The sequence below is a fragment of the Nicotiana tomentosiformis genome, chromosome 2, assembly GCF_000390325.3.
Source record: "Nicotiana tomentosiformis chromosome 2, ASM39032v3, whole genome shotgun sequence".
NCBI classification, from domain to species: domain Eukaryota; kingdom Viridiplantae; phylum Streptophyta; class Magnoliopsida; order Solanales; family Solanaceae; genus Nicotiana; species Nicotiana tomentosiformis.
Window position 1 is genome coordinate 129,549,640 of NC_090813.1, and position 22,796 is coordinate 129,572,435.

General features: G+C 33.4%; 1 protein-coding gene across 6 annotated transcripts; it reads right to left on the reverse strand.

Moving 5' to 3' along the window:
* Window positions 1–7,761: 7,761 nt before the first annotated feature.
* On the reverse strand, window positions 7,762–12,843 carry LOC104106748 (B3 domain-containing protein Os03g0620400-like). 6 transcript variants are annotated; one of them, XM_009615363.4, is made up of 10 exons: window positions 12,662–12,738; window positions 12,441–12,518; window positions 10,662–11,244; window positions 10,252–10,430; window positions 9,728–10,145; window positions 9,430–9,624; window positions 9,162–9,340; window positions 8,647–9,067; window positions 8,352–8,536; window positions 7,762–8,234 (listed from the first exon to the last, which is right to left on the reverse strand). In XM_009615363.4, exons 3-10 carry the CDS (start codon window positions 11,203–11,205, stop codon window positions 7,983–7,985), a joined length of 2,373 nt encoding a protein of 790 aa, XP_009613658.1. In that variant the 5' UTR covers window positions 11,206–11,244; window positions 12,441–12,518; window positions 12,662–12,738; the 3' UTR covers window positions 7,762–7,982. The 6 variants fall into 6 exon arrangements, with proteins under 6 accessions (XP_009613658.1, XP_009613657.1, XP_009613659.1 ...); XM_009615362.4 differs by having other exon boundaries at window positions 12,435–12,518; XM_009615364.4 differs by having other exon boundaries at window positions 12,426–12,518.
* Window positions 12,844–22,796: the final 9,953 nt, after the last annotated feature.

A 22,796-nucleotide genomic window follows, 5' to 3' on the forward strand; every position in this document is an offset into this window, starting at 1 on the left:
GAAATACATTAGGAATGTAGAAACTAGCAACACATGATACATTAGGAAAATACACTTAAGAAAAATAAACTAGTTTCAAACATAACAAAATGACAACTTTTATTATAGCTTCATTCCCAGTAAGATGATTAGTTCTTCAGTCAATATCCTCAAAGAAGTCTCCAGCTTTTAAATGAGTAATATTTGTTAGGCCTCCAAAATTATCATCTTTATATGCAAGATGTGCCTCAGAATCATATTTGTTTGAGGGACATGCTTCATTATCATTATTTTGAAAGGTCAAGTGTGCCTCCACATTATTTTCTTTCTTTCTAAGGGAGGCTTGATAAAGTTTGACAAAATAATCTGGCGTACGACAAATGCGTGCCCAATGACCTTTCATACCACATCGGTGACACATACTAATTTTACCTTTTGAAGGATTAATTTGAGAACCCTTATTGTTCTCCTGTTTAGTTCCACCATAATGACAATAATTGTTTCGTCCCCTGCCATGTCCACGTCTATGACTATGTCCACGACCACGGTAATTATTTCGTTTTCTTTCAGACTTATCATATGCTGCTACAGCATTCACTTCCGGGAATGGTGCTGACCCAGTGGGACGAGCTTCATGATTTTTTATTAATAGAGTATTATTCTGCTCTGCCACAAGTAGGCATGTGATTAACTCAGAATATTTCTTAAAATTCTTTTCACGGTATTGCTGTTATAGTACCACATTTGAAGCGTGAAAAGTAGAAAATATTTTTTCTAATAAGTCCTCATCTGTGATAGTGTCTCCACATAATTTTAATAGAGAACTTACTTTAAAGATAGCCGAATTATACTCACTTACGGTTTTAAAGTCTTGCAACCTTAAATGTATCCATTCATACCGAGCTTTCGGTAATACCGTAAGTTTTAGATGGTCATATCGATCCTTCAAATTAATCTATAACTCAAGTGGATCTTTTACAATTAAATATTCAGTTTTTAACCCTTCATGTAGATGATGACGAAGGAAAATCATGGCCTTCGCTTTATCCTGATTTGATGCTTCATTTTCTTGTATAATAGTATTTTCAAGACCTTTAGCGTCAAGGTGATTTCAGCATCAAGGACCCATGATAAATAATTCTTCCTGGTAATGTCTAGTGCCACGAATTCAAGCTTTGACAAGTTTGACATATTGAAACTAATCACAAAAATAAATGGGTTAGAACAAATAAAAATAATTTTTAATAAAAATATACTTGTAAAAATAAATCAGACAACTAATTAAGAAGTTGATCACTTCAAACATGTAGTATAAAAAGTAACATATAATATATATGTCAAATAAATAAGAATTATGGAGTATATGAATAAACACAAAGAGATATATTTAGTATGGTAAAAGAAAAGTAATTTATTATAAACGTGGATTTGAGGAATAACCATATACGGTGATAAGAGTGAATGTATTCAAATATTACTTTCCACCAATTATAAAGTAATTTAAACTAATATGTACAATAATTATTTTGTCACCTTGGTTATCACTATTTTATTTTTGTAGAATGTCTTGAAGATAAGTTTTGCTCTACGCAAGTCCACACATATTTATTAAATTAGTTTTTGTTAGTTTAACGCACTTAAGATCTATATCTTATATTTTCTTTAACAATAAGGAAGGTAAGAGAACTTCAGTAACATGCTCAACTAAAATAAATGCTTAATAGTATATGAATTTGTTAATAAATAGCATATTGGTGCATATATATTACCATAAACTAAAAGAATATATAGTGATATACCTGAAGGAGAATCGAACACAACTAGGATGTGATTGTAAAAATGAAGGTGACAATCGCGCTGATAACGTGTTATAAATATAACTCAAAATAACAATATCGAACAAGGAAAAACAAGCTAAGAGATATAGAGAGGAAGAGAGATTCTTATTTATGTTATAAGAGAAATCAAATTATGTTGGATGTCTACTCTTCCTCCATGATCTTTTTCAAATACTTAATGACATATTCAATGACATATTTCTATGCTTAATGACATATTCAATGACATATTTTTATTCACTTTTCATGCTTATATAAAGGCCTTGTAATAGATAGGAAAAATACATAATTAAAAAAAATAAGAATCTCTGTTCCTCTCTTTCTCTCTATATCTCTTAACTTGTTTTTCCTTGTTCGATATTGTTATTTTGAGTTATATTTATAACAAATATCTATTAAATTGTTTATATTTAACAAGTTGTCATTCCTTTGAATAAAGTAGTAAAAAAGTAGTGTCACATAGAACGGAACAATATGCAATATTTAATCAAGCGTGTAGGGCCTAGCTACGTACTTGAAATTTTAGAGAAGTTGAATGATGACACATCCATTCATTTTAAAAATAAAATAAAATTGGAGGTTGACAATGCAGAGGCGAAATAGTCATCATATTGTATCTTTATCCATTACAGCCAAACATCTATGTATCACGCTAGTTTTTGCTCAAGATATTTGTGTATGTTACGGTGAATTGTTGTTATAAAAAATATATATTATAATAGAAAATAAAATTTGGTTTCGAAAAAACTTAAATTTTATAGTGAAATGTTATATATAAAGATACTGTTATAGAGATGTGTGACTGTATTTGAATCTCAAACAATTATTCCAATAATTACATATTCTATTACACATATGGCCGAATATACAAACATATATTTCATGCTTGTTTAAAGAATTGTTGTGAGATTTTCCAATATCGAACTAAGAATATCTAGGATTTTCAAAAAAAGATATCATTTCTTTGATGAGAAATAAAAGATATATTAAAATTTTGAGTGGCCAAAGATGAAACAACTACTTTCAAAGTAACAGAAAAAATAACTTTTCTCTTTTTTCACTTGGCGCTACAAGTTAGACAAATATTCTTATAATTAAAGATTTTTTTTCTTTTCCATAAACAGCGTACAAAAATAAGAAAGATGATATTTGGACCAACTAATAACTTTTGGGATGAAAATCATTCTTTTCTAAGGATGTGTTTGGTATGAAAAAATATTTTCCTGAAAAATAATGGTTTTATCACTTATTTTTCCATGTTTGATTCGTGAGTGAAAAAACTTTTTTCGAATTTTTTTTTTCCTAGTGTTTTGTTAGAGGGTGAGAAATATTTCTTTAAAAAAATAATTTTCTATGCTACGCTCCTTACCATCCCCTCCCCCTCCTTCACCCAAATCCCCATATTTTTTGTGCTCCTCCGTTCCCTCCCACTCCCCCATCCAAATATCCAACGCTTTCACGATGCTATTTTTTTTAAGAATTGTTTTTTAAGAATTCATACCCAAAGAAATTAATGTGCTGTTTTACTTTTTCAGACAAGAACAATTTTGAAATTTGAGTTACATAACTAAAAACAAATACTCTTTTTCTTGTTGAAACAAAACAAAAATAATCTTTCAACATGTAAAATAATAATTTTATTGAAATGAAAGAAAATACTTCTTCTACATCATGAAAAGAAAGTACTCATTTTGTGGGGCAAGTGCACAGATAGCCGTTTTCAGAATTGCTATTTAGAGATTAGCCAGTATTTATTTTGTCCTGAAATTTTAAACTAAAGATTTTAACTTCAGGACAGCTCCGGACATTTTTGTCCTGAAAAATTGAAATTCAGGACGCACTGACTAATTTCTAAATAGCACCTCTTTAAAGTGGCTACATTTTGTCATTTCTACTCATTTTGTTGAAATGAAAAAAACTATCTTTTCTACATCATAAAAAGAATATACTAATTTTATTGAGATGAAAAAAAAATACTCTTTCAACGACATGAAAACGAAAGTACTCTACATAATATTTCTATTTTAGGGTGGGCGTGAGGGGTCGACGGTTGGGTTGGGGTGGTGGGTGGATAAGGGTGGGGGTAGGGGTAGTGCGGGTGCAGGTGAGTTGGGGTGGTTTTGCGGGGTGAGTGGAATAAGGGTAAGGGGGAGTACTGGGATTGATGGAGACGGGGAATAGGACGAGAAAGGTTAAAAAAAGACTTAGAATTCAAAACTCTTGCATCGACTTTTATACTATAAAGTATCAACATTCACTTCCTCCTATTCCAATATTCAGTTGTTAATTGGTAATTGTAAAAAGTCCTTTCGGGGACATCCCATAAAATCTGATAATTTTAGAATGACATTATTTTCGTCTCTAAAGTTAGGGGATGTAAATGGTTCGGTTCGATCGGTTATTTTATAAAATTTGTATCATATTATTTTTTCGATTATTCTATTATGTATAAACAAAATTAGACTTTTCGAAACCGTCTCAATCATGTCAGTTTCTCTTCGGTATCGGTATGGTTTGGTTAATTTTCGGTAATTATTTTTAAATGTCATGTAAAAGTCACTAGTAGAAGTAGAATGCAATAACATACGTACTTTTATAGAACTTAGCAAAACTCTCTCAGCATTTTTATAGTTTAAAAGGTGATAAATTAAGAAAACATAAAAGATGGCTAGAGTATATATCCATAAACTATTCTACAACAACATAAAAAAATTAAGCAAATACAATGAAAATATAAATCACACGAGTGTAAAGATATTAACCAAGCTGAGACTCAAGAATGAAGTTTATAGAAGATTAAATATTCAAAAAGATAAATCTAAATCATACGAAAGGAAATATATTCAATACATTATAATTTGTTAGTGAATATGCTAAAAATAATTTAGTTTCAATAGGAGTAGCATAATAGGTTTGAGAATTAAGATTTTGAGTTTAATTACTTGTTGGCTCGTAACTGTTAGACTCAACCAAGAAAGATTTAATGGTTTATTATTTTAAACTTAATATATAAATATATTTTTCATATTGTAAATTTATTCGGTACGGTTCGGTATCTTTTCGGTTTATTTTCATAAAATAAAAAACATATCCTAATTATCGGTACAGTTATAGATTTATATAAAAATCTACGGTTTTATTAAAAAAAATCTAAAAATCGGTTCGGTACGATATAGTTCGGTCGATTTAATCGATTTTTAAATATATATTGACACACCTGCCTAAAGTGTCGACAAAAGACGCTATCCTCCTTTTGTAATTATCCTTCTTAGTTTTCCACGAAAATGATTAACTTAACTGTACTTTTTTCTTCCATTACTTTCACCTTAAGGGTGTGTTTGGTACGAAAGAAAATATTTTTCATGGAAAATGAGTGGTCATATCACTTATTTCTTATTTTATTGGTAAGTAAAAATTTTTTTCCGAAACTAATGTGTTGCTTTACTTTTTTACGCAAAAACAACGTTGAAATTTATGCTTCATAACTAAAACAAATACTCCTTTTTTGGTTGATAAAGAAAGTACTATTTCTACAACATGAAAATAAAGTACTCATTTTGTTGAAACGAAAGAAAATACTTTTTCTACATCATGAATAGAAAATATTTTTTACTACATTATTTTGTTGAAATGAAAGAAAATATTTTTTCTACATCCTGAAAAGAAAGTACTTTTTTTTTTTGTTAAAATAAAAAAAAAACTTTTTTTATCGTGAAAAGAAAATACTCATTTATTGAAGTGAAAAAAAAATATATTCTATCTATAACATGAAAATATAGTACTATTAACAATATTTCTATGTAAGGTGGGGGTGGGGTGGGTGGGGGTGGGGTGGGGGAAGGGGTGGGTGGGGGTGGGGTGAGTTGGTTGGGGTTGGTGGGGATGGGGAATGGGGGAAGGTTGGAAAATAATTTTGAAAAATATTTTTCCTTCTTTTGATTGGGAAAAGTTTTTCCTCCAATTGGAGTAAAATGAGTTGATGAGGAAAATATTTTTCAAAATATTTAAACCTACCAAACATGAAAAAATTGAAAAATATTTTCCGAAAAAAAATTTCCTTCATACCAAACACACCCTAAATGTTTCACTTATTATAAATTGGTGTCATTTGTTTTTCTGAATCGTCACTCTAAATTCATTTGAAATATTTGATACACGTCTATACAGTTTACAAATTAAAAAAATATACACATTTAACCGAATGTTAAAGTTGTCGATTATGATCGAAACACAGTCCACCAAGAGGGTGTAAGATGATGGTTGTAGTACTACTGGAGATTTTATCTTAGTTGAGAGGATCATATAAAGCGTAAATTACTTTATTTTATTTATTAACCATTTTCTCGGTTGTCAATTACACATCATATTCAAGGGGAGGTTGCCATGATGTATGCTATTCGCTGATGACATAGTTCTGATTGATGAGTCGCGAGCCGGCGTTAACGAGAAGCTGGAGGTTTGGACACAAGCTCTTGAGTCTAAGGGTTTCAAGCTGAACAAGACGAAGACAGAATACCTGGAGTGTAAGTTCAGTGCTGAGCTGAGGGAAGTGGGCGTGGATGTGAGACTTGGATCACATGTCGCCCCAAGTATAGGCAGTTTCAAGTACCTTAGGTTGGTTATCCAGGGGGAGGGAAGATCGACGGGGATGTCACACACCGTATTGGGGTGGGGTGGATGAAGTGGAGGTTATCATCTGGAGTCCTGTGTGACAAGAGAGTGCCATCGATACGCAAAGGTAAGTTTTATAAAGCGGTGGTTAGACCGGCCATGTTGTATGGGGCTGAGTGTTGGCCTGCTAAGAACTCGCATATCCAGAAGATGAAAGTAATAGAAATGAGTATATTGAGGTGGATGTGCGGGCACACTAGGATGGACAAGATTAGGAATGATGATATCTTTTCGGGTGACAGTGGGTGTTGCACCCATTGATGATAAGATGCGGGAAGCGAGGCTCAGATGGTTCGGGCATGTACAAAGGAGAAGCCCAGATGCTCCGATAAAGAGGTGTGAGCGGCTGGTTGTGGAGGGCATGAGAAGAGGTAGAGGGCGGCCTAGGAAGTTTTGGAGAGAGGTGATTAGGCAGGACATGGCGAGACTTCAGATCCCCGAGGACATGACCCTTGATAGGAATTTGTGGAGGTCAAGGATTAGGGTTGTAGGCTAGGAGGTAGTTGAGTCTTTACTTTCTTCGTACCTTTATAAGGCTAGTCTGGTAGGGTTTTTGTCGTGAGTGGCAATGTTGTGTCTTACTACTCTTTCGTTTCTCCTAGTGCCAGGTCTATTTACGCGCTATCGCTTTTGCTTTGCATTTATCTTCTTGTTCCCATGTTGTTACTTTTCTTATGATTTATGGGGTGATACTACTATTGTCTCTTTTTATCTTTTTGTATTCTTGAGCTGAAGGTCTTTCGAAAACAGCCTCTCTACTCCCTCGGGTAGGGGTAAGGTCTACGTACACACTACCCTCCCCAAACCCCACTAGTAAAATTTTACTGGGTTATTGTTGTTTCTCGGTTGTTTTTATCATTTACGCATTGCCACATTGCCCCCTTCTTAACACTACCTATCCTTACTATTGCTAGAAATATATTTTACTTTTGATTTTTGAGAAGGTGGCATATCATTCCTCGGGAAAGTTTATTCCAAGATGGCCAAACTGGAGATTTCAGTGTGGTGTTTGTTTAAAAAAAGTTGAGTTTTTCTTTTTCAAATTCTTTTTTAACTTCCAAAAACATTTCTCTAGCTATGGATAAGCCGATACATTTGTAAAACATTAACTTTCTTTTGAAGAACAATGGCTTAAAACCTCGTTAAGGAAGGCTCTTGTTGATCAGATGTGTATGTATAACAGTGGAAGTGTTGCTATACGACTGTGTCCATCACTAGCATAACGCTATCTAAGTTTGTTTGATCGTGAATAAAATTCACTAGCATAACGCTATACACGACAAGATAGAGCTGCATTTATATACAACATGGAGTTGGAGTCGAGCAAGCTCAACTCTTTACAAGAAGTTTAAGTTTACAAAATCAGAGATCCAAAGGTTGTGCTTAGGGAGAATAACATACATTGTTTCCTTCCCTTACAAAAAGAAGTAACTAAAACAGATTAGTTAAAACAATATAAAGAGGAGTTTAAAGTACTAAAGAAGTGAAACCATCTTACATACCTTCAGCAGAAGTAAATATAATGACATTGAACAAAAGTTTGGATCTACTAACCCTTTCGAACACACAAACATCACCTACTTTTAGGTTATTGTCCAGCACAAACTCCTTCCAACCGGAGGTCAACTTAGCGTTAGCTGTTCCAAGAATGCATTTCACAGCCCAGGATTTCTTGCTTGAAACTTTAAGCACCACATCACTATGTCTAGTGGCAAAAAATTTCCTAGCTCTTGACAGTGTTATGGACTGTCAATTTGAAGGATGCATTATTATACAGAACAAAAGATTCATCATTAATCAGGGATTAGCTTTAGGTCACTAAAATATTCAACTTCACGAGACATTCAAGAATAGCTATCTTACCAATTGCATTGGGCCGCTGGCAGAAGACACATATGATGGTTGCATGAAACATATGAAGAATGGATTTTCAGATGTAAAAGCTTTAGCTCTTTGATATGCTAAGACCATCTCTTTGGCCACCTCACTGCCCTTACAAGAAGACTTAGATTGTTGCACATGCTTCCCAGTGTCTTCACTGAATTCTTCTGCAGAAAATCAAGCCAACACGACCACATTGAACGATCAAGAAAGTACCTTTAGTGGACTCTAAAAATTAAAGGTATATTTTCTATATACATCAGAATACTTCAATCACCTTTAATCTTTGAAGTTAATCCATCTGAATCTCCTTTCTGCTTCTTTTCAAGATTCAGTTTCCTGCTGTGAACTATTTTGGGTTGAGAACATGGAATTGATTTCTCAGTTTTGATAGTCTTGTTTTTACTATCAGAAACCCCTGCCAACTTTCCATCGATCTTATGCATTGCTTTGCTCTCAGCTGCACGAAATATAGTGACATCTAAAATGGGCTTAGTGCCCTTAATTAATTCAAATACGCAAACATCACCAAATTTTAACTTATTGTCCAGTACGAATGCCTTCCAAGAGAAACAAATTTGTGTTTTTGATATTCCCAGGGCGTATTTGACAGGCCAAGACCCTCTTCCAGGAACACGAAGCACTAAATTGCCACATTCCTCCAGGAAATATTTCCTAGCAAATAAGAACGATATGTGCTGCCAAAAGAGATGGACACAGTGAAATGCGTATAGTGCCATGAACTATATGGATTTAATAAGGATCAAATCCATAAGGTTTAGCTTAGCTTACCAGTCTGTATGGTGTCGAGACATACGATGGTTGCATAAAATACATAACATATGGATTCTCACATTTAAAAGTTTTTGCTCTTTGATATGGTACAGTTCTCTCTTTGTCCAATACTGTCTTGTTCTTATCATAAACCATCTTGGATTGTTGCTTGTCCATCCGGCAACTTTCTCCACTTTCTTCATAGAGAAATTCAAAATCAATGTATTACTACTAAATTGTCAGATTGATCAATTCTGTTAATAAGCCAGAGTAAACACTTTCTTACTTTTGGTTTTTCTTGTGAAAGAAGGTGAAGCTACATCCTCTTGTGTGTTTTCGACCTTGATACTTTTGGTGTGAATGTCAATTGAAACATCATCCTTTGTCTTCCCTTCTGATCTTTTTCTTTTGCTGCCCTGTCCTAATGGACAATGGCCACAAATCTCAACAGAATGCTCAATCTCAGTGCCTTCACCATGTTCTTCAGAAAAAATTCAAGGTAATATAACAATCAATAAAATTACTAGTACAACAAAAGCTGTATGTATACTCCAGACTATCTTATAGAGGGAATTATTTATCACCTTTAATTTTTGAGTAGAAACCATATGAACCTCCCGTCCGCTGCTTTAATTTCTTGGTGTGAACTACTTTGCGTTGAGAACATGGAACAGAACTATCAGTTTTGATAACCTTGCTTTTACTATCAGAACCCCCTGGCACTTCTCCAACTATCTTGTGCATTAGTGTGCTCCCAGCTGCGCGAAATATTGTGACATCTATAAAGAGCCGAGTACCCTTAATCACTTCAAATACACAAACGTCACCACATTTTAACTTATTGTCCAGCACGAATGCCTTCCAACCAGAATGAACTTTAGCATTTGTGCCTCTGGTAGTGCATTTGACAGACCAAGATCCCCTGCCTCTGCCTGGAACACGAAGCACTAAATTTCCATAGTTCTCAAGGAAATACTTCCCGGCAAAATTCAGCGCTATGGACTGCCAGAGGAGAAAGCTAAGTAAATTGATTTTGACATAGTGCAAAATGTAATAAAGAAAGATTAGAGAACCACAAAGTCCACAAATTTTATAGCTTGTAGCTTACCAGATGGAATGGAGAGAAGACATATGATGGTTGCATAAAAGATATAATAAATGGATTTTTGGACTTAAAAGCTTTTGCTCTTTGATAAGCTACAGCCCTCTCTTTGTCCATTACTGTCTTGTTTTGACCATAAACACTATCGGATTGTTGCTTGTGCATCCTGCAGCCTTTATTGCTTTCTTCAAACAGAAAATAAGATAATTGTGTTAATAATAAATAGATCAGTGTTGGTTAACCTATGCTAGTAGGTTAGTTACCATTTCTCCGAGTTACTAATTGATCTTATCATAAAGATTTACTCGCAATTACCTAATAAATGACTTGATATATTTTATAACCTTAAACTTATACAACCTAAATATCGATTTTCAATTCAGTTCATAGCCAATAAAAGCAGATAAAATACTCACTTTGGCCTTCTCTTATGAAAGAAGGTGAAGCTACATCCTCTTGCAACTTCTCAACCTTCATTCTTTTGACATGCATGTCAACTGAAACAACATCCTCTGCATTCCGTTCTTGTCTTTTTCTTTTGCTGGACTGTTCTAACGGACAATGGCATAGGTTTTCAACAGAATGTTCAACCGTATCAGGAATTATTGCTTTCGCTTTCTGGCTTCTGGGAATATCCTCCAGGATCTCCACAGTATCATCCGACTCGGACTGGTCTCTTTTTGGTGCACAGCGTGTTTCATGGCAATGGGAAATGGGGGTGTGTATACCATGGGCAGAACTGTATGGATATTCAATTTCTGATGCACTTAAATCAAATATAGTGACATTAAAATGGGAACGAGCATTGTATCCGAAGATCAAAAAGTGCCCGCAGCTTATTGAATAGAAGTCACTGAAATCTTGCCATCCAATGCCTAGACAAATTTGGCCTTGAGAATGAACCACTTCAACCTCCCATACTTCTCCACTTGGAACCTCAAGATACACAGGGTTTAGCATGTTCTTGCAATATCTGCTCGCAAAGTCTTTCGGAATCCTCTGCATGCAAAGGAGATCTGAACTCAGTTTCATACATCTCGAATCACAGTAAAAGGAGTACCTGTTTTTTCTTGAGAAGATCCTGCAATATACTTGTATAATGTATTCACTGTTCTTTCAGTATTAACAACTAAAACAAAGATACCCATAGTAATGTAATGAGGCCAACTAGAAAAGACAGCAATATTTTTTTGTGTAATTAACCTGTGAAGTGTGATATCTTAATTTTACTATAGATTAGGAGACACATATCATTTCATTCTTCTATATCAGAAGATTCAAGCAACAGATTTGTGAAAATAAAATAATGGATTCCAATAAGATTAACAATATATTGTCATAAACTTGATCATCCATACTATTATTGAAGCCTTGACCCCTTAATGTAACTACCTGACTCTTTCATAAAAGTTTACCCCTACAATTCACCATAGGCCTAAATTTGTGAGCAACCTTTTATTAGTCTAACCACTATACTCTTTTCCCAACATTTATGTACCTCCTTATCTCTTATTTTGAATATTTGTCAGCAGACTGACCCTCAAGTTTTTTTCTAAAAACTGCAACTACTAGCCATGTGAAGTTAAATTGTATTTCTCTTTATTCAAAAGAAATATCTGTAAACTTAAGAGGCTTTGGAAACTATATTCAAATTCGAGAAATAAAAATTACTACTTTTGTTTCATTTTATGTGACACTATTTTCTTTCTAGTACTTTCCAAAAAGAAATGCATATTTCTATATTTGAAAATAATATAATTTTAAACTTTTCATTTTAGCCTCAATGACATGTTTTTATAGTCACAAAAAAGTATGTGTAGAAGCGCAAAACTTCAAAAGTTTTTAATTTTTTTCTTAAACTCTGTTCCTAGTCAAACACCGTCACTTAAATTGAAATGGAGGGAGTGTTAAACAAAAATGCACACATTCACTACACAATCATTCAAGTATATATATAACAAAAAACAACTTCCGCCTAAATAGTCTGAGAGGGGATTAATTCATACCACAGACTCTATTATTAAACTCATGCAGAATTCGTTGACCTACAAAAGAACTAAATTTCAGCTTGATTTCAAGAAGTCAAGACATGTGATTACAAGGATCGTGGGAGAACAGGTGAAGAATGTTTACAATAATTGATGAAGCAACAACAACTCAGTATAATCTTGCGAACTCACAGAACTTACTCCTACCCTGGGTAGATAGGCTGTTTCCGATAGACCCTCAGCTCCCTCGCTCCAAGAACTCCCAACCTTGCGAACTCACAACCTCTTGGTTGGGTTGGAAGTGGATTGATGAAGCAGAATAAGAAAAATCAAATGATACAAAAACAAAATGATACAGCGGCTGCATGCACACAAATCTCAGATTCAAAGTAGCAGCAAAAGAAGAAAGGAAGAAAGTAGTTAATTACCAGACGGCTACATTCATGTTGGGAAAATATAATCTTGAAAAACTTTGGTTGCGGAATTTGCAGCTGGGGTTTGGCTGCCATGGCTAATCTTTGACAATTTATGAGTTGGATGGTATTTGTCTACTTGATATATAGTAGCAGCAGTAATTGTTTAATACAGTGTGAGGGTGCAGAGTGTTAGGTAGATCATAAACATATTATGATGGTCATTGAGTGATGGATCGACGTGTTTGGCTAAGTTTATAAACCCGTCAAATTATTTATAACTACTTTTTAATTTATCTAGGTATTTGGTAAGATCAAAATTGCATATATACCAAGTACTTATAGTTCAAAATTAGCTAAAAATCACAAGATGATCACTCCTATTTATACTTTTATATTGATTTGACCAATAATTTTACTATTTTATCCTCTCTCTTTTTTCAATCCTTAAAATACCTTTTCCAAGAAAAAAACCTAACCATTTTCATGACTTTATTCCCTAATCCATTTTTTCGAAACCCAGAGTATCTTCGTCACCTCCTCTACCATCCACAACAATCAAATTCCCATTGCTTTGTATTAGATCATTTTTCATATTGTTATATAATTAAGATATGGTACGTTCCTAATTATTTTAACTAATGAATATCATGGGTAGTCTATTATTTTTAATTTATTTTGTTTACTATGGCATTAAAGGGAAAATGTTGCTAGTTGTAGCAAATATGTATGTTGCCCAATTTACAAATTTTTCTTGCGTTTTGTATCGAAAAATGAACCAAACGTGTGCTTTTTATTCTACTCTTTATAATTTAACAAACCTTAATCAAATTATTAATTATTTTATTTTATCTTATCACAAAATAAATTATATTTTATGAATTACTTTTCTACTCAATTTTGAACTAAAATAAATTGAGACATAAATTAATTTATATTTGCATCAATTTGAATATTTAAAATCTTGTTATACTGATGTTTGTATTAATATAAATAACTTTAAGAGTATTTAAGTTATTTTAATAAAAATGTGCTTATCGGTATCTTCTTACCAAAAACTTCAACTACTTATTATTAATTTTAGTATTTTTATCAAAACGCATAATTATTTATTTATTAAATTAACTTTAACACTTAAAAGTGCGTCTTAACATTTAATGTTTATCAACTACATGAAATCAGTTAAACCAAAGGGGCTCTAACCGTGGGATGAGGAGTCAAATAATAATCGTTATGAGTGGGCAAGTGCCTTTTGTTTTTTTTCATTTCCTAACATGCTCGTTGATCAATTAGGAGCCCTTTGGTGGGGTATAGAGACAATTAATTAAGACATAAAATATAGCATAAGATAATACAAAAACAAGATAATACAAAAATAATATTTGGTTGAGGTATAGAAATAATTAGGTCCTAACATATAATTTTGCATAAAATTGTCACGACCCAAAATCCACTATAAACCGCGATGATGTCCAACGTCATTGTTAGGCAAGCCAACACTTAATTATTCATTTTATTATTTTTGAAATCATGAATCTTATTTAGATAGAGAGGTAAATGCATTAAAATAAATTGTAGATGCATACAACTTCGTTAAAATAATAAGTGAGAGTGAATCAAAGTAAAATAATCCATAACAAATTCTAGAACACCCCCAAAATCCGGTGTCACAAGTGCATGAGCATCTACTAGAAGGTACAATAACAATACAATATTTGTCTGGAATACAAGTTAGACAGAAAAAATACAAATAACTCTGATGAAGACTCTGCATGTTGCAGATCATAACATGGGATGCAGCTCACCGTAAAGTCCCTGCAATAGATGTGTCTTTTCGCCCAAAAGACTACCAGAAATATATACCTGCACAATAAGTGCAGAAGTATAGCATGAGTATGTAAACCAATGCGTCCCCAGTAAGTATCTAGTCCAACCCCGAATAAGTAGTGACGAGGGGTCGACATTGACACTTACTAGTGGTCCAATAAATCAAGCACAATAGAAAGTAAACAAGTATGAGGCATAGTAAATAAACAGTTTAAACAAATATAGGTACGTGGTATGATCACTTATTATAAACCGCGAAGATATCCAACGTCGTTGTTAGGTAAGCCAACACTTAATTATTCATTTTATTATTTTTGAAATCATGAATATTATTTAGATAGAGAGGGCAGTGCATTAAAATAAATTGTAGATACATACAACTTCGTTAAAATAATAAGTGAGAGTGAATCAAAGTAAAATAATCCATAACAAATTCTAGAACACCCCCAAAATCCGGTGTCACAAGTGCATAAGCATCTACTAGAAGGTATAATAACAATACAACATTTGTTTGGAATACAAGTTAGACAGAAAAAATACAAATAACTCTGATGGAGACTTCGTATGCTACGGATCATAACATGGGATGCAGCTCACCGTAAAGTCCCCGCAATAGATGTGTCTTTTCGCCCAAAAGACCACCAGAAATATATACCTGCACAATAAGTGCAGAAGTGTAGCATGAGTACGTAAACCAACGCGTCCCCAGTATGTATCTAGTCCAACCCCGAATAAGTAGTGACGAGGGGTCGACATTGACACTTACTAGTGGTCCAATAAATCAAGCACAATAGAAAGTAAACAAGCATGAGGCATAGTAAATAAACAATGTAAATAAATATAGGTACGTGGTATGATCCCCATCTGAACAGTAAACACAAGCTCTCAATCATCGGCTACCTCTTCAACCGGAGTATATATATAAAATAGTCCCCACCAGATAGGTCGTCACAATTTAAATCAGGGGAACCCATAGATACACTGGCTTCTTGTCAAATATTACGTACGATTCTGCCGAGGCGAGCAACCCGATCCCATAAGAGTGTTTCATGAAGTTTCTGAGGCGAACGATCCGATCTCATAAGAGTATTTTATAGAAATGTCGAGGCGAATGGCCCGATCCCATAAGAATATGATACTGCCGAGGCGAACGGCCCGATCCTATAAGAATAAGAAGTTTTAACATGTCCTTGACCCGACTCACGAATATACGTGTGAGTTATGAAATTTAAAAAAGCTTTTTGATGAAAATGCACAATGTGAGAGAAATTTGTAAAGGAAGCACAATTATTCCGCGGCTAATCATGTAGCTCATCAAATCTCTACAATAGCGAGTCTATCACTCTACGCAAGCCTAGCCTCAGGTCGTAACGCGAAATAAAGGAATTAAACAGGCAAAGATAACTCAATTAGTACATTTAAAGCATGGCGTTAACCTAGGTCTACCCGGACATAATCAGGAATTCTAGCATACGCACGGACACTCATCACCTTATACGTGCGCAGCTCCCACAACATGTAGCATATAACAGGAATAACACCTACATGGTAATTTTCCCTCACTGGGTTAAACAAGAGACTTACCTCACTCCGAAATTCCATAACCGGACCCGACACCTCTCTAACACCTCAAACGATGCTCATCGATCCGAAACTAGTCTAACAATATGCAAACCAATAAAAATATACTTTAATACTCATAATTAATCAATTTATAATAATTCTTAACTTCGCTCGAAAAGTCAACAAAGTCAATCCTCAGGCCCACGTGCCTGGATTCCAAACAATTTCGAAGATAAACATTAACCATAACACAACAAACTCAAATATATAATTTATTCCAAATTCTATGTTTAATTTCGTGGTCAAAATCTAAAAATACGATTTCTAGATTTTTCTTCAAAAATTCCACAATTTTCAATAATTTCCATGTTAAATCCTTCCAGAATACATGTAATTAACTTACAATATGTGGGAATTACTTACCTTGCAATAGATGATGAAAATCTTGCCTCCAAGAACTCGAAAAATCGCCCAACCAAATAAAAATATGAGAGTAATGGGCTACGCCCCAGCCTCAGATATTGCATTTGCGACATGAGGCTTCGCAAATGCGATTGCCGCAAAGCGAAATTGGCGTCGCAAATGTGAAGCCCGACCAACACTGTCTGTGTCACAAATGCGACAAAAGTCTCGCAAATACGAGCTCGCAAAAGCGATAGTCCATTCGCAAATGCGAACTCCTCTGCCACAACCCATCTTCGCAAAAGCGAGAATGATCTCGCAAATACGGCTACTGCAAATGCGGCTATCACAAATGCGATAAGAACCTCGCAAATGCGAGAACAGCGCACCAGAATCAGCTGAACCTTTAAAAACTCTTCCGGAACGCCTCCAAAACTCATTCGAGCTCTCGGGGCTTCAAATCAAACATCCACACAAATCTAAAAATATAACACGAATTTGCCCGCGCGATCAAAATACCAAAATAACCCCCAAAATCATGAATCGAACGCCAAAACGCATAAAAATCATAATGAGCTTTAAGAAGTTCTAAAATTGCAACCAGGGGCGGTTGAACCATAAGGCATTTTTTTTTGTAAAGTTGTATGTTATATATTATAAAAAAAATAAAAAATTTGTGCATATACTATTGGAAGCGAAATTTTTGGAAGAAAGTAATTTTTCACCTTTTATGTGGGGACGTTGGTGTATAATTTCTTGCCTAATTATATCTTACCACCTAACATGGGCCCACATGACTATTTCTATATTTTTGTCTTTTTCATTGTCTCTTTCACTTATTCTTACTCTCTTATTAACTATTCCTATATTTCATTTGAGAAAACTTACCGTTGTGTGCTCACAAAAGATCAAAGTATGCTTTTGGGTGTCTTCTTCAAAATTTCAAGCATTACAACAAGACAAAAGCATCGTTATTTTGAAGCAGTGCAATACTATTTCGATACCGTTATATCAACTTATCAAATTCTTGAGCCAGGTTTTATTATTCTAACTTAATATTATATTTTTTTCATTGAAAATTTTTCATTATTGATATTCTTACTTCCTAAGTATATATTCTTGTTTTAGTTATTATTAGATTTTATTCAATTTAAATATATCAACTAGAAAATATGAATCCGGTTATGCAAAAAGAGAAAAACAAATGTGAAGAATTAATTAAATCCCAAAAGGGAGCCCTTGATAGATTTTTAACAAATAATAAAAAACTTGAATCAGAAAACATGGGAGGATGTTCTTCAAATGAACAAGTTACTCGTAAAGTTGAGTTAGATGATAATAACATCCAAGAAGAAAATCTAGAAGAAGTTACTACGAAATCTGACATAGTTCCAGAAAATCCAGAACTCTTAAATGATTTGAATAACTGCATCTCTAAAAATATATACGATCCAAGTCAATGGAATAGGGTAGATACAAAGTTGAGAGATCTATTAGCTATATTATCAATTGAAAAGGAATTATTAGAACAAATCGATTATAAGATAATAATTAATGATTTTGCATCTAAAAAAAGCTAGAAAAGTAGTTTTAAATTAAAATATATATGACGATTTTTTTTAATTAGGCCTCTCTGTGAAGTTTGGCTTTAAGCCCCCAATCTTGTTGAGCCGACCTTGATTGCAACCAATCGTCCGAACCACATCAAATCAACTCCGAATGACACCAAATTTTGCACGCAAATTCCAAATGACGAAACGCACCTATTCCAAGCCCCTAACCCAAAATTCGAACCCGATAACCTTAAAGTCAAACCTTGGTCAAACTTAGAAAAAATTCCAAAAGTTTCAAACATTCAAACTTCGACGAACGCGTCCGATTCATACTTAAACATCCCGGAATGACGCTAAACTTTACGCACAAGTCACAAATCACGATACGAACCTATTCTAAGGCTCGGAACTCCAAACATACATCGATAACACCAAAATTCACTTCAAATCAAACTTAAGAAATTCTTAAACTTTCAAATGCTAACTTTTCATAATAAGCACTGAAATACTCTCGGACCACCCGATACTCAACCCGAATATACGCCCAAGTCCGAAATCATCGTACAAACTTATTGAAACCTTCAAATCCTGATTCCGAAGTCATTTACTCAAAAGTCAAATCATAGTCAACTCTTCCAGTTTAAAGCATCTAAATTGAGAATTTTCCCTCCGAAACAACTCCGAACTTCCCGAAATTTAATTCCGACCACACGCACAAGTCATAATACATGAAGTGAACCTACTCAAGACCTCAAACCGCCGAACGACGCGCTAGAGCTCAAAACGACCGGTCGGGTCATTACAAAAATATTATACAATATCGAGTTGATGGTACTAAATCACACTCACATTAGATTACGTGGCAATTTATATATTATTTTATGCAAATAAAATGTGAAATAAGAATGAATATAATGCCAATGCGGGAATTAAACTATTTAAAAGCATAAATATTCTTTTTGAATAGTTATGCATATATAATATTATCTTAATTATTAAATTACTACATAATTATACTTTCACTATTAATCATCACAATCCCTTCAATATTAATCGTGTAAGCAATGAATACATCACTAATCCTTCCATAACTTACTTCTAAATCAAATTACCCCTTAGTCAGTTACATAAAGAAGAGGGGAAAATAAGCAAATTGTTCTTAGTTGGAAGTTGGAACCTTAAAAGTGCAAGCAGTGAAAGATTTTTTCAGGACACAATGGACTTTCAAGCTTATTTACGAGGCAATGCAGCAAAACTTAAGTTTCCTAATTATGTGAAGAAATCAGTATCACCTCCACGTTTGTTTAAGAAAGTCAAATGTCTTTTAAAATAAAATAATGAGATTTTTACACTGTTGAGGATTTCTTTAAAGTTATTTTAAAAAAGACATCATTATTGTTTATTCCATAAATAGCATTTCTTTTTACAGATTAAACACACAATTAATGAGTATACATAATGCACAAATCATGGGATTGGTTCTTATCCTTATTTATTTTTTCATACTCTTTCTCCTCTTATCCAAATTTCATTTTGCATTCAAAACTCTCTCTCCTCTTGTTAGAGGTGAAAGTAGACGAATACTAGTGATTTTTTGATAATTTATTGACCACTGTACATATGATATATATAGTGTATACAATGGTATTACTTTATAAGAAGTGCATATACAACATATGTGAGATGTATATTTTCAAATATATGACGTGTATATATGTAATAAAATATATACAGAATATGTCATATGCATTTTCTATATAAATATATATAAAATATACTGCTTATATATGTTTAATATTTTTGTATATATATATTTAAAAATATATGTATAATATTTTTTTACATATATAAAATATGTGGTTTATATACATATAATACCAAAAATCGGGTGGTTTACTAGTTTACAATTTTTTTTGACAAACCCAAAAAATAAAAGAATTTTTCAACTCATTGCACAAATTTATTGTTTCTCAAAAAAGATTAGTTCTACTCCAAATAATTAAAAAGAAAAGGAGAGAAGTATGCTGGAATAAACTATAAGAAGCAAGCCTTCAAACATGGGCAAAAAGGATCCCATGTATAATAGCATATAATTAATTACATCCACCATAAGTGGAAGTCAGAGAAATATTAAAATCATCATTACCATTTACCAATAAAATGAAGAAAAACATTCCTAAAAGATAAAACTCTATAACGACAACATGATTTTCGCTGGGATTTGAGTGATGGGATACCGGTTTAATAGATAGAGTCCAGTTGGATTGTGATTGAAATGCAAATATATGATAGTCAAAATTGTAAATTAAGATAATCTGCTAAGATTGTGTAAAATTTTTTAAATTATTGCCTAGTTATGTTTTTTGCTCAATAATAATTAAAGGAAAAGAAAAAAAAATTGATGTAAGAAAGTGCACTTTCAAACATCCAATTTTGGATTTTCTTTTCTTATGTTTTGCCTTTGAAACAACTTTTCGTACACTTAATGTAATATTCCATTATTTAACTAAGGGTGCATTGGTCATTAAAAAAAAAAAATTAAGAAAGAAAAACAAAACAAAACAATAGAAGAATGGGCTAAGCCCACTGGAAAGAGAAACGAGAAAAGGGAGAAGCCAAAAAAGAAACAAAACAAAAGAAGAAGGAAGATTTGGGGGAAAAGGGAATGCTGCGGCTATAACAGAAGCTAAAGTAGGGAAAGGAAAAAAAACGCAGAGGAGGTGGAACCAAATTTTGAGAAATTTTAAATACATACTGATTCGTACGAGTAATACACGAACTTCTTATTTGAGTGTTTTTTTTTCTGGTAATTATTTTTATCTCGTTTATATATTGAAAGGATTTCACAAGGTATAGACCTTTTTATTAGAATATTTTGTATTGGTTTAAGTTACATGTAGCATGAGTCAATATAATTTGGCGAGTTGAAAAATTAGATGTGAAATTTCAAGGATTAGGTATTCTAAATTAGTTATAAATTAGCCTAAAGAAGGCAATTAATACGAGGTCGATGTGATGTGATTATAGATTAAACGAAGTCATACGGATTGCTCGAGGTGGAGAGTTTGATATTTTGACACGAGTATTGTGAGTAGTAATCTTACCGCAATTTGTGTTTTCATAACCTGCATGGTTTATACTATATTTTGAAAATAAAATGTGTTGCCGAATGTTGAAATTGCACGTGGGACAAGTCCTTTACTTGATATGGTACTGAATAGTTTATTTGAGATGTTTACAGTTATTTAAAAGGTTCTCACCGTTACTAGACATGTTTTACTGTTACTTGAGGTATGATTACCGTTACCGAAATTGGATTATATGATATGATAAGAATTGAAATGCCCTATTCTATTTTGAAAATGCTTTCACGTGAATATTTACTGTTTACAAAGAAAAGTATAAATGAGAGGAGACTTTGAAAGATCCCGTAGCTAACAGTGGGTTCGTTAGACCTGGTGCACCTTGTATTTACAGATTACCGATTACAGTTATAGTCCTCGCTAGTGGGAAGGTAGAATTAACATACAGCTACAGTTTTCCCTCGAGTAGGGACCTACAGTTATATTTGACTCCTTTTACGAAGGGGTCCACACAGTGATACAGATTACATGATCCTTTCTTAGAAACCTCCCAAATATAAAGATTTGCTATGAGACATTGTTTGCCGAGTTTATTACCGATCTGTTAAATTGATTCCTGTTACAGGAAGTACATGAATAAACTGATTATATTTACCGTTTTTGAGAGAGCATTTTATTTTTATGATAGTTTCTGATTATTATTATTATAAAGGCATGTTTCTTACTTGTCCCCATTAAAAACAGTTGTGGCTAAATGTTATTACTCAGTGAGCTAGCGACTCACTCCCCGCTAATTTTTTTTTTTTTTTACAGATATAGCAGTTGACCCTACCGAGAATTTCTTTAATTAGAATACACAAGTTGATAGTTCCTGGTGAGCCCCGCATTTATTCGTGTGGGCAAGAATTATTATTTATTTGTTATAATCTCTTTCTTGAAATTTTTAGAGTCGCTCCATAGTCATTTTTTAGTATCACGAGTATTTTTTTATTAATATAGACTTGTAACTCGTATTAGACTTTTCGATCGTATTTTAGGAGATGGAGTTAGTATTATTGTATTGGGAATACTTCGTTGATGAGGATTATAACTTGTGTTTGATTGATATTGGTTGGTTGTGTTGTTAATTTCTAAGATAGGTTTATTTTTGGATAGTCCTAAAACAGGGAAAACTTTGTCCGATTTTCTGTAAAATATCGATGAAGCTTACTTGGGAGCACTTGCTCCTAAGCGCCGGTCATGATCCTAAATTGGGTCGTAAATAAGTTGGTATCAGAGCCTAGGTTCTTCTTGTGACTAATTGTAAGGTCCCGTTAAGAATTTCCTAATGATTTAAGATTTTAAGGTGCACCAACGGAATTTGGGAATAACGTATTTGAGTATTAAAGGAAACCTATGGGATATAGCCACATCATTTTGAATTGATAATAAATGTTTAGGGTGTGTTGGAACATACTAAGGAGTTTTGTGAATGGCAAGAACTTATGTGGAACAAGTTAGATACATTAAGTGGAAAGGATGTCCCAATTTGCACAACATCCTACTTCAAACGCATGCTGCTACCAAACTATAAATACTTAGGAGGTGAGCTACCTATCAAATTAAATCTCTTTGAGTCTAGTTTTCAACGCATCAAACCGTTCATCATTTGGATATGTATACAGAAGGTTATGGCAATTTTACTGGACCTGTATCATATGCGCGACTAGATGCGCGGCCGCA